Below are 12679 nucleotides of genomic sequence, written 5' to 3'. Positions count from 1 at the left end.
TATACACACTCAAAACTGACTTACTAATTCCATTCTGACAAAGCAGAGGATAGGGATAATTTGGTATCTTTCCAAAACCAATGTAGGAATATTATTAACAAACATACTTGAAAAGGCATTTCCTGAAGAAGGCTTTTAGCTAACTGTACCTCTCCCTACCCCAAAGCTGCCCTTAGCCAGCCACTGCAGCTTAGATAAAATCCACTTGCTATATATACCTATCTGTGAGTGGTACACACTTCCCCTTTCATAACACTCATATTCTTTGCAACTGTTAACTTCTGTTCTTCTTCATCTGCTTATGCACTCCATAAAGGCAGGGATCATGTTTGCTTTGCTGGTGACAGTAAAAGTAACTTCATTACTTAGCAGAATGTGAGGCACACAAAGGACACAAAATATTGACAGAATTTAACTAAAAATACTTTAATCATCTAATAGTTTCTTACCATCTACTTGATGGGGTTTCAATTTGATAACCATATTTCTATGAACCTGCACTAAAGGTTCTTTTGTTTCTTCATCTTCATCTAAAACCAACTTGGTTGTTATTGGACACTTAGTGGGTGAAGCATCTTCAATTTCTATCACCTAAAAGAAAGAGAATTATAGACAGTTAAAGCTGAAAGAAATCTCTCAAGCACTGGTGGAGTATAAGTCTTACTACGGGAAACTTCCCAAAATACAGACACATCTACTTTCATACCATGCATACATTATTTTGGTTCCTTAAGATGAGGACAGATCACAGCTTTATATGTTTTCCAAAATCAAAAACCTCCACAAGATTTTGAATCACTGTGGTAATGTCGCTAATCTAGCTCATTGATTCTCACCTTGAACATCTCAACACATGATATGTAGAGATGTGAGAAAAGTACTATTCTAAATTAATTTATGGCACAACCATTAAAATCTGAATAGACACATGACTCCCAAAAAGGGACAGTGCTACTCTTCTAGAGGACGTGTAAAACTGTGCAAGGGCACATACAGTTATCACAATAACTGGACAAGACTGGTATTTAATGTAGGCAGAGAGGAAGATAAATATAAATGTTTTTTTCCCACCTCAAATCTTTATTGGAGTATAATTGCTTTACAATGTTGCGCCAGTTTCCTCTGTACAACAAAGTGAATCGGCTACATTTACACATATGTCCCCACAACCCCTTCCTCTTAAGCCTCCTTCCCCTCCCCCATCCCACCTCTCTAGGTCATCACCAAGCAGCAAGTTGATCTCCCTGTGTTATGCAGTTGCTTCCCACTAGCTATCTATTTTACATTTCATAGTGTATGTATGTTTATGCTACTCTCTCACTTCTTCCCAGTTGCCCTTTGCACCCTGTGTCCTCAAGACCATTCTCTATGTCAGTGTCTTTATTCTTGTCCTGTCCCTAAGTTCATCATTACCATTTTCTTTTGTTTTTTAAGATTGCATATACGAGGCTGAGTCAAAAATTATCTGCACTCTGGTTATATTAAAACTCCTCTTGGCCACACTGTCTTATCAGTGCTTTCCATTAAAGCCTACTGTCTCCCCAGTCACTGCTGTGCAGGTGTGAACATTTTACATCAGTTCATTTGTAACTGTGGTGCAAGCAAAAATGGATGCCCCACTTATAATCTGCATGAAAGAAGAGCAGCGTTCAGTAATATATTTTTTGTGGCATGAGGGTGTGCACATCCACACACTTCAGCTCACACTGCCGACACTCTGAAAAACCTTCGTTTTGAGGTATTAAAGCATCCTCCCTATAATCTTGACCTTGCTCCATTGGCATTTCACCTGTTTGGTCCCCTGAAAGCAGCCGAATGAGGACAAAAATTCACTTCTGATGGAGAAGTGAAGACAGTGGTTCACTCGTGGCTCACAGCTCAGCCAAAAACATTTCTTAATGTGGGAATATGAAAGCTTGTTGACAGATGTACAAAGAGTATTGAAAAGAAATAAGATTATGTCGAGAAATGATGTATTTGTCTTTTCTAAAAGTTAATTAAAATAAATTCTACAGTCAGAATGCAGATAATTTTTTACTCACCCTCATATAAGCGTTAGCATATGGTATTTGTTTTTCTCTTTCCGACTTACTTCACTCTGTATGACAGACTCTAGGTCCATCTACCTCAATAAAAATAACTAAATTTCATTTCATTTTATGGCTGAGTAATATTTCATTGTATATATGTATGACATCTTCTTTATACATTCATCTATTGATGGGCATTTATGTTGCTTCCATGTCCTGGCTACTGTAAGCAGTGCTGCAATGAATATTGCGGTACATGTACTTATTGAATTATGGTTATCTCAGTGCATACGCCCAGTAGTGGGACAGCTGGGTCATATAGCAGTTCTATTTTAGTCTTTTAAGAAACCTACACGCTGTTCTCCATACTGGCTATATTAATTTACATTCAGACCAACAGTGCAGCAAGGTTCCCTTTTCTCCACACCCTCTTCAGCATTTATTGTTTGTAGATTTTTTGATAATGGCCATTCTGACTGGTGTGAGGTGATACCTCATTGTGGCTTTGACTTGCATTTCTCTAATGATTAGTGATGTTGAGCATCTTGTCATGTGTTTGGTGGTTATCTGTATGTCTTCTTTGGAGAAATGTATATTTAGGTCTTCTGCCTATTCTTTGACTGGGTTGTTTGTTTTTTGTATATTGAGCTGCATGAGCTGCCTGTATATTTTGGAGACTAATCCTTTGTCCGTTGCTTCATTGGGAAATATTTTCTCCCATTCTGAGGGTTGCTTTTTGTCTTGTTTATGGTTTCTTTCACTGTGCAAGAGCTTTTAAGTTTCATTAGGTCCCATTTGTTTATTTTTGTTTTTATTTCCATTATTCTAGGAGGTGGGTCAAAAAGGATCTTGCTGTCATTTATGTCATAGAGTGTTTTACCTATGTTTTCCTCTAAGAGTTTTATAGTGTCTGGCCTTAGAGTTAGATCTTTAATCTATGCTGAGTTTATTTTTGTGCATGGTATTAGGAAGTGTTCTAATTTCATTCCTTTACATGTAGCTGTCCAATTTTCCCAGCACCACTTATTGAAGAGGCTGTCTTTCTTCCATTGTATATTCTTGCCTCCTTTGTCAAAGATAAGGCAACCAGTGTGCATGGGTTTATCTCTGGGTTCTCTATCATGTTCCATTGATATATATTTCTGTTCTTCTCCCAGTACCATGCTGTCTTGATCACTGTAGCCTTCTAGTATAGTGTGAAGTCAGGGAGCCTGATTCCTCCCGCTTCATTTTTCCTTCTCAAGACTGCTTTGGCTATTCGGGGTCTTTTGCATTTCCATACAAATCATAAAATTTCTTGTTCTAGTTTTCTGAAAAATGTCACTGTAATTTGATAGTGACTGCACTGAATCTGTAGATTGCTTTGGGTAGTATAGTCATTTTCACAATCTTGACTCTTGCAATCCAAGAACATGATATATCTCTCCATCTGTTTTTTATCATCTTTGATTTCTTTCATCAATGTCTTATACTTTTCTGTATACAGGTCTTTTGCCTCCTTAGGTAGGTTAATTCCTAGGTACTTTATTCTTTTCGTTGCAATGGTAAATGGGAGTGTTTTCTTAATTTCTCTTTATGACTTTTCATTGAAAGTGTATAAGAATGCAAGAGATTTCTGTGCATTAATTTTGTATCCTGCTATTTTACTAAATTCATCGATTAGCACTAGAAGTTTTCTGGTAGCATCTTTAGAATTTTCTTTAGAATTTTCTATGTATAATATCATGTCATCTGCAAAGAGCGACAATTTTACTTCTTTTCCAACTTGGATTCCTTAAATTCTTTTTCTTCTCTGACTGTTGTGGCTAAAACTTCCAAAACTATGTTGAATAATATTGGTGAGAGTGGGCACCCTTGTCTTGTTCCTGTTCTTAGAGGGAATGCTTCACTTTTTCACCACTGAGAATGATGTTGGCTGTTGCTTTGTAGTATATGACTTTTATTATGTCGAGGTAATTTCCTTCTGTGCCCACTTTCTGGAAATTTTTTATCATAAATATGTGTTAAATACTGTCAAAAGTTTTCCTGCATCTGTTGAGATGATCATATGGTTTTTACCCTTCGATTTGTTAATATGATGTAACACATTGACTGATTTCCATATACTGAAGATTCCTTGCATTCCTGGGATAAACCCCAGTTGATCATGATATATGAACTTTTTAATGTGCTGTTGGATTCTGTTTGCTAGTATTTTCTTGAGGGTTTCTGCAACTATATTCATCAGTGATACTGGCCTGTAATTTTCGTTTTTTATGATGTCTTTGTCTGGTTTTGGTATCAGGGAGATGGTGGCCTCGTTGAATGAGTTTGGGAGCATTCCTCCCTCTCGTATATTTTGGAAGAGTTTAAGAAAGATAGGTGTTAGCTCTTCTCTAAATGTTTGATAGAATTCGCCTGTGAAGCCATCTGGCCCTGGGCATTTGTTTGTTGTAAGATTTTTCATCACAGTTTCAATTTCAGTGTTTGTGACTGGTTTGTTCATATTTTCTATTTCTTCCTGGTTCAGTCTAGGAAGGGTGTACTTATCTAAGACTTTGACCATTTCTTCCAGGTTGTCCATTTATTGGCATATAGTTGCCTGCAGTAGTCTCTCACGATCCTTTGTATCTCTACAGTGTCAGTTGTTACTTCTTTTTGATTTCTGATTCTATTGATTTGCGTCTCCGCCTTCTTTTCCTGATGAGTCTGGCTAATGGCTTATCAATTTTATTTATCATCTTGAAGAAACAGCTTTTAGTTTTATTCATCTTTGCTATTGTTTCTTTTTTGTTTATTTCTGATCTTATGTGTATGATTTCTTTGCTTCTGCTTACTTTGGGGTTTTTTTGTTCTTCTATCTCTAATTGCTTTAGGAGTAAGGTTGATTTGTTTATTTGAGATTTTTCTTCTTTCTTGAGGTAGAATTGTATTGTTATAAACTTCCCTCTTAGAAATGCTTTTGCTGCATCCCATACGTTTCGGGTCATCGTGTTTTCATTGTCATCTGTTTCTAGGTATTTTCTGATTTCCTCTGATTTCTTCCTGATCTCTTGGTTGTTCAATAGCGTATTGTTTAGCCTCCATGTGTTTTTATTTTTCACAGTTTTATCCTCTATAATTGATATTTAGTCTAATGGTATTGTGATCGGAAAAACACTGGATACGATTTCAATTTTCTTAAATTTACAGAAGATTGATTTGTGATCCAAGATGCGATCTATCCTGGAGAATGTTCCATATGCACTTGAGAAGAAAGTGTATTCTGTAGTTTTTGGATGGAATGTCCTATAAACATCATTTAAGTCCATCTGGAATACTGTGTCATTTAAAGTTTGTTTCCTTCTTTATTTTCTGTATCCATTGGTGTAAGCGAGGTGTTAAAGTCTTCTACTATTATTGAGTTAATGTTGATTTCCCCTTTTATGGCTTCAGCATTTGCCTTATGTATTGAGGTGGTCCTATGTTCAGTGCTAAGATATTTAAAATTCTTATATCTTCAAAAAATGTCAAATTGTATGCTTTAAATATATGTAGTTTATTGTATGTCAATTGTATCTCAATAAAAGTTCTTAAAAAATTAGCTCAGTAAGGTTACAAAGTTGATATTAAATGTTACTTGAATGAACAAATTCATCAGCTTATCTGTAAATTTTGCAGAACTTAATAAAGCTACACATGTTTATTTTACCTCAAAAAAACACAAAATTCTTATATCTTCTTCTTGGATTGATCCCTTGCTCATGATGTATTGTCCTTCCTTGTCTCTTGGAACAATCTTTACTTTAAAGTCTAACTTGTCTGATATCAGTATTGCTACTTCGGCTTTCTTTTGACTTCCATTTGCATGGAATATCTTTTTCCATCCCCTCACTTTCAGTCTGTATGTCTTCCTATGTCTGAAGAGGGTCTCTTATGCAGCATATAAAAGGGTCTTGCTTTTGTATCCATCCAGCCAGTTTGTGTCCTTTGGTTGGAGCTTTTAATCCACTTACATTTAAGGTAATTTTTGATATGTATGTTCTCATTACCATTTCCTTAATTGTTTTGGGTTTCTTTTTGTAGGTCTTTTCCTTCTCTTGTGTTTCCTGCCTAGAGAAGTTCCTTTAGCAATTGTTGTAAAGCTCGTTTGGTGGTGATGAATTCTCTTAACTTTTGCTTATCTGTAAAGCTTTTGATTTCTTCATCAAATCTGAATTAGATTCTTACTGGGTAGAGTATTCTTCACTGTAGGTTTTTCCCTTTCAAAACTTTAAATATATCCTGCCATTCCCCTCTGGCCTGCACAGTTTCCACAGAAAGATCAGCTGTTAACCTATCAGCACGTCTTGGACGTTACTCGTTGCTTTTCTCTTGTTGCTTTTAACATTTTTTTTCTTTGTGTTTAATTTTTCTTATTTTGATTAATGTGTCTTGGCGTGTTTCTCCCTGGGTTTATTCTGTATAGGACTGTGCTTCTTGGATGTAACTGACTATTTCCTTTCCCATGTTGGGGAACTTTTCCACTATAATCTCTTCAAATATTTTCTCAGACCTTTTCTTTTTTTCTTCTTCTGGGAAGCCTATGATTCCAATATTGTTGCACTTAATGTTGTCCCTGTGGTATCTGAGACTGTCCTCAATTCTTTTCATTCTTTTTTCTTTATTGTGCTCTGTGGCAGTTATTTCCATCATTCTATCAGCTCACTCACTCATTCTTCTGCCTCAGTCATTCTGCTACCGATTCTACCCCGAGTATTTTTAATTTCAGTTATTGTGTTCTTCATTACTGTTTGTTTGCTCTTTAGTTCTTCTAGGTCCTTATTAAATGTTTCTTGTATTTTCTCTATTTTGTTTTCAAGATTTTTGGATCATCTTTACTTTCACTCCTCTGAATTCTTTTCCAAGCAATTTGCCTATTTCCTCTTTGTTTATTCAGTGTTGAGGGTTTTTATCTTGCTCCTTTGCCCGCAAGGAGTTCATTTTCTCATTTTGTCTAATTTATACTATTTGCTGTCTCCTTTCCCTATGCTGCCTAGTAGTAATTCCTCTTGTTTCTGTTCTCTGCCCTCTGTGGTGGGGCTCGTCCAGTGTCTTGAGTAGGCTTCCTGATGGGTGGGACTGGTGCCTGTGTTCTGGTGGGTGGAGCTGAGACTTTTCCCTTTAATGAACAGGGCTACATCAGTTGGTGTGTTTTGGGTTGTCTGTGAGCTTAGTATGACTCTAGGTAGTCTGTGTGCTTATGGGTGGGTTTGTGTTACTGTTTTGTTTGTTGTTTTGTGTGAGGCATCCAGCACTGGGAGCTGCAGGCAGTTGGGTGGAACCAGGTCTTGGACTCTGATAGAGGCCTCCTTGATAGCTTGCAGCAATTAATCTTCCCTGTAGCCAGGAACTCTATAGTGGTCCAACGCCTTGGACTTGATGCTCCGAACTTAGTGCCTCAGGTCCAACTTCTTGTTGAGGAATCAAGACTCTGCAGGTCACTCGTCATGGCAATAAAGGGGATTAAAGAAGACTAACCAAGCCCCACACGAATGGTAAAAAACCAAACAAATACTGAAACAGGGAAACACATACACACACACAAGAAACAAAAACAGAACCAAATAAAACGTGAAGCACTAGAACAACCAGATAAAAAAAAAAAAAAACCCGGAACGAAATCAGGTAATTAAAAAGAAAACCAATAAAAACTCAAAACCAAAAAAACAAAACCAAAGACAGTGCCTACTAAAGACTGATGCAAAGAAAGAAAACAGACAAGAATGATTTTTAAAAAAGAGAGAAAGGGGAAAGAAGACAGAACAACATAACAGCAACATAGAAATGGAAATATAAAAATAAAATTTAAGAAAAATAAGAAGAAAAGGAAAAAAAAGACAAAATCCCAGAGAAATGGTGAAAACAAAATCAAACCAACAAAAATAGAAAGAAGGACTAAATTTAACAAAGAGCAAGAGAACAACCAGATAAACTGAAGAACTCCAAAATGAAATCAAACAATCAGAATTAGAACTAAGAAAAAGACAAAACCTAAAAAAAAAAATCAAAGTAGTGTATCAAGTGAAGAATAAAGCAAGGAAATAGAGCAGGCTGACAATAATGCTAAAAATAAAATAAAATAAATAAAATGAAATAAAATAAACTGGGATAAAACACAGAACAACAGAAAAGCAAAGTATAAATGGAAATATAAAAGGAAAAAGAAAAAAAGGAAATAAATAAAATTTAAATGCAGTAAAGAAAGTAAAAAAGATAAGGAAAGAGAATACAGCACAACAGAAAAGCCAACTAGAAGTAGAAGTACATAAAAAAATAAAATTAAAAAATGTTATAAAACAAGAAAATCCCATGAGACTAAGATGATATAGTTTAAAACAATCCAGAACCAACAACAGAATGAATCCAAAGAACAGAATTATTAATAATAATTCTGTTTCCTTGGGGTCTCAGCTTTAAGTGTCCTGGTATACGCCTTGAGCCATAGGCCACCTCCACCTGCCCAAGAGGCCCTCCTCTGCCTCTGGGTTGGAGTCTGGACCTGCTATGGGCCCTGTGGGGTCCACTCAGGCTCTAATCTGCCCCAATACCTGTGTGTGCCTGCCCCTAAAGTCTACAGCTGCCAGAGCTAGAGCTTTTTCATTTGTGGGAACATTCATTGTCTACTCAGATATTCCAAAGACACAGGGTCTACCTAACTGATCGTGAGGATTTAACCTGCAGCTTATACAGCTGATGGAAAGATTTTTCATCTTCTTCCTTAGTCCCTCATCCCTAGCATTCAGCTTTGGTTTTATCCCCACCTCTGCAGGTGGTCCACCCACAGCAGTCTGGTCCTGAGGCTGCCTTGGAGTTCTTGGGTCTGCCTCAGTGAGGGCTTTGTTTATCGTTCATCTGCAGGCACCAGAGACTGGGGAGAGAGACAGCACAACAGTGGCTCCTCCCCCTGTGTGTGAGTCAGCAGTAGCATCCTGCTTGGATCGTGGGATCCCCGGCATTGGTGCCAAATGTGTAAGGGTGATAAATATAAATTTCCTACGATGTAAAAGACAGTCCCAAAAAAGAACTGTCCCAGTCAAGATTCCAAAAGACTACCACTGAAAAACACTGTAAATATGTGTTGTGACAGGGAAAAACTCTCAGGAACAGTAGTTTGAGAACCTCAGGCTCAAAAGCATGACAAGAACATCCCTCGAATTGCAAAAGGGAAACAATTAATTCAAGTTTCTTATTTGATAGAAAACTTAGATATAAATACATACGAATACATGTCTACATATATATTTTTTGCTTTCTTATTCCAATGTCTGTCCATTACATAATATACTCAAGAATTGCTTAAGCCAGGTACAACTACTGCCATTTTACAAATGAGGGAAAAAAAAGAGGGACTGAGAAGTTAAATAACTTACACAAAGTCATACAACTATTAATTATCACAACACTAAGATTTATACTCAGCGGTTAGGCTCCAGAGTCCATGACCTTAACCAGTATACGTTACTACCTTAATAAAGGAAATGCTTGTATAAACAGGTTTATGGTTCCATGACAATCAATAAAGATTCATGATTTTAAACTACAGACATCTTGATATTCAAGGAATAAAATTTTATGCAGCATTTTTTTCCTTATTTAGAACTGTAACTGGGAATGGATTGATGCTCACTACAGAAATTCTCAGACGCAAATAAAAATAGATAATAGCATAATAAGTCTTGTTTCCCATTATTCAAGCTCAAATATTATCAACTTCTGGACAGTTTTGTTTCACTGACAGCCTCCTACCCATTCTCCAACTACTCTGATCCCATAAATGATTTTGAAGCAAACCCAAGGAAGCATGTTATTTCATCTGTAAACATTTTAGAATGTCTCTTTAAAAGGACACTCTCTCTAAAATCATAACTACAGTACAATTATTGCATGTAAAATATGTTAAAAAAAAAGACACAAATTTGTATTAAATTACCTGGATAGGTATGTCACTTATATAAAACTGAAATTATATACTAGGAGACTGTGTGGTGGAGTATATACAGCACAGGCCATTAAGAGCCCAGCTCCATTTCAACAAGCTACTTAAACTGTCTTAGCTTCAGTTTCTCCATGTGCAAAGTAGGAAAGATTATGAACAACCCTCATGGGGTTTTGTAGAGATTTAATAAGGCAAAGAATACAAAGTATTAGGCATACACTAAGTATACACTAACTTTTTATTGTGTTCTACTTTGGATGTGTTCCAGCTTCATATTGCTGGGGCAAAACCATTAGCCAAAATGGAAAATTCTCTGGATGTCTTGCCCTATTTGCAAGGTGTTGGAGGCAGAATCCAAAAATGGCCTCCAAGTTTCCCACCCTCTGGTGTAAACACCCTATATAATCCCAACCCCTTGAGTGTGGTTGAGATCTGTAACTATAATGAGATATCTTTCTTATAATTGGCCCACTAAACAGTTGGGTTTGATTTAATCAAAAGGGAGATTCTCCTAGGTGAGCCAGATGTAATCAAGGTAAGCCCTTTAAAAGACTAAAGTAAGAGATGCTCTCTTCTTTGTCTTCAAGACAAGCAAACTGCCATACTGTGTAGAGAAGTCTCTAGCAGCTAAGGACTTCACTGCTACAATCACAACAAACTGAATTCTGCCAACGTGTGAGCTAGAAAAAAAACACAAAGTCTTAGAAGAAAACTGTAGCTCTAGCTAACATGGTAATTTCAACTTGGTCAGACACTGATCAGATGACCCAGTAGAGCCATGCTCAGCTAAGCCACTCTCAAATTCCTAACTTATAGAACTGTTAGATAATAACTTTGTCTTGTTTTTAGGTAAGCTTGTGGTAATTTTTTTAATGCACAGTAGAAAACTAATATACAAAGATTTAAGACTTTTAAACTATATATTCATAAGTGATAATGGATGATATTTTAGCTATTAAGCACTACCTTTGTGACTGGAGATTAATAAATCTTCATCCTGAATGGAGAAGATAACTTATAAAGAAACGGTCTACTTAATAGTGACTAAGTACATGTGTTTATGCACTCAAGGTACAATTTAAGTAAAGTTTATATAACTAATAACAAATAGACAGTAATGAAATGGGAAATTTTAGAAGTGATAAATTAAGCTACAGTAAAGAATAAATAAGAATGTGAAATGTATCCCATGCCTGAATTGAAAAAGGAAAAGAAAAATGAACACAAAACCATTTAAGCAACACACTGAAAATGCTGAGCCACATTTCTGCTGATGGAGATTAATGACCATGATGCATGATGGATTATTAGGGACCAAATTTACCTTCCTGCCATATCAAATAGAAAATTAGACAAAATATATGAAACTAACATTTCTGGACTTTGGATAACAGGCACAACAGGACACTGATACCTCAGAAAAGCAAAACCAACAAGGAGGGCCCTATTCCCCCTTAATTGCTGCCTGAAGGCACATTCCAGAACTGAGGATATCCCAAGCAGAACACTGGGGTTCTGCTGAGTTGGGGAGACAGAGGTAAAGCTGAGATGGCTGGAAAAACTACAGAGAGAAACTAGAGAGAACTACAGAGAGAAAAGAGCTACACAAAAAGACATCCAGAAATCAAAATGGGAGTCACTGTCTCAGCTGAATATTAAAATGTACACGAGGAGTAAAACTCCACAAACCCAAACAAAGTGTGACCAAGAAGCTGTGAGCTGAAAAGTGCCCAATAATCATATAGGTCTGCAAGGCATTCAATTTCACACAAGGTATAGTCCTCATGCATAATTCAGGGAATTCAGCAGAGGCCAGAGAAAGGCCAGATATTAACAATGGGGAAAAACCATCCATAAACTAAAGGGTATTTAGGGACACACCTTAATAAAACTTTTTTCAAAACATCAATACAATTACACTGAACTGAAACTGCATTAAATGCCAATACAGAACAATGTCAAGTACTCTATGATAGAAGACAACATATAGACACTCAACAGTATCCAATTTACATCTACTTTTTAATAAAATATTATTAGATCTATCAAGGGAGTCAAAAATATGAACAGTAACCGAGAGAAAACTCACATAACAAAAATGGATGAAGAAGTGACAGAGATGTTGAAACTGGCAGACAAGCACCATAAAACAGATGTAAAATGTGTTCCAATACTGAAAGAAAAGTGTGAGCACAGTGGGAAAAGAAATAAAAGCTATAAAAAAAAAAACCAGAGCCACCTTCCCTAACCACCTCACGCGGCACAGGGACCTCAGGGACAGCGCCGCGCTCCCTCTCCTTACCAGTTCCTGTGAGGGGGTAATGAATTCCACAAATGTATTGCCTGCTGTGTGGAGTAATCCGCCCGTCAAGCACACTGGGAAACCAGCTCTTCCAGCCAGGGAAGACTGAATATTCGTCTAATCCAATACTTGGACATTAGTCTGAGGCTTGGACAGTCTGCTATAAACACCTCTATCACCAGGACAAGCAACCCCAAAAGCTTGGACAACCATGAGGAAACAAAGAAACACCATGCAGGCAAAGGAGCAGGAAAAAAACCCACAAGACCAAATAAATGAAGAGGAAATAGGAAAAATGCCTGAAAAAGAATTTAGAGTCATGATAGTAAAAATGATACAAAATCTCGATAACAAAATAGAGAAAGTACAAGAAACAGTTCATAAGAACTCAGAAAAACAAACAGCAATGGA

General features: G+C 36.7%; 1 protein-coding gene across 6 annotated transcripts in view; it reads right to left on the bottom strand.

Moving 5' to 3' along the window:
• The window catches only part of ATRX (ATRX chromatin remodeler), a 308545-nt gene that overhangs the window by 122806 nt on the left and 173060 nt on the right, over nucleotides 1-12679 (bottom strand). For all 6 annotated transcript variants that reach the window (XM_057719184.1, XM_057719187.1, XM_057719185.1 and 3 more), the window contains one exon: nucleotides 450-591. In XM_057719184.1, the coding sequence (XP_057575167.1) occupies nucleotides 450-591 (142 nt within the window). The remainder of the gene's footprint in view (nucleotides 1-449; nucleotides 592-12679) is intronic.

Source organism: Hippopotamus amphibius, chromosome X (assembly GCF_030028045.1).
Source record: "Hippopotamus amphibius kiboko isolate mHipAmp2 chromosome X, mHipAmp2.hap2, whole genome shotgun sequence".
Lineage (NCBI taxonomy): Eukaryota > Metazoa > Chordata > Mammalia > Artiodactyla > Hippopotamidae > Hippopotamus > Hippopotamus amphibius.
Note: the sequence above shows the minus strand (reverse complement) of the source record. Positions and strands in the feature narration are given on the sequence as shown.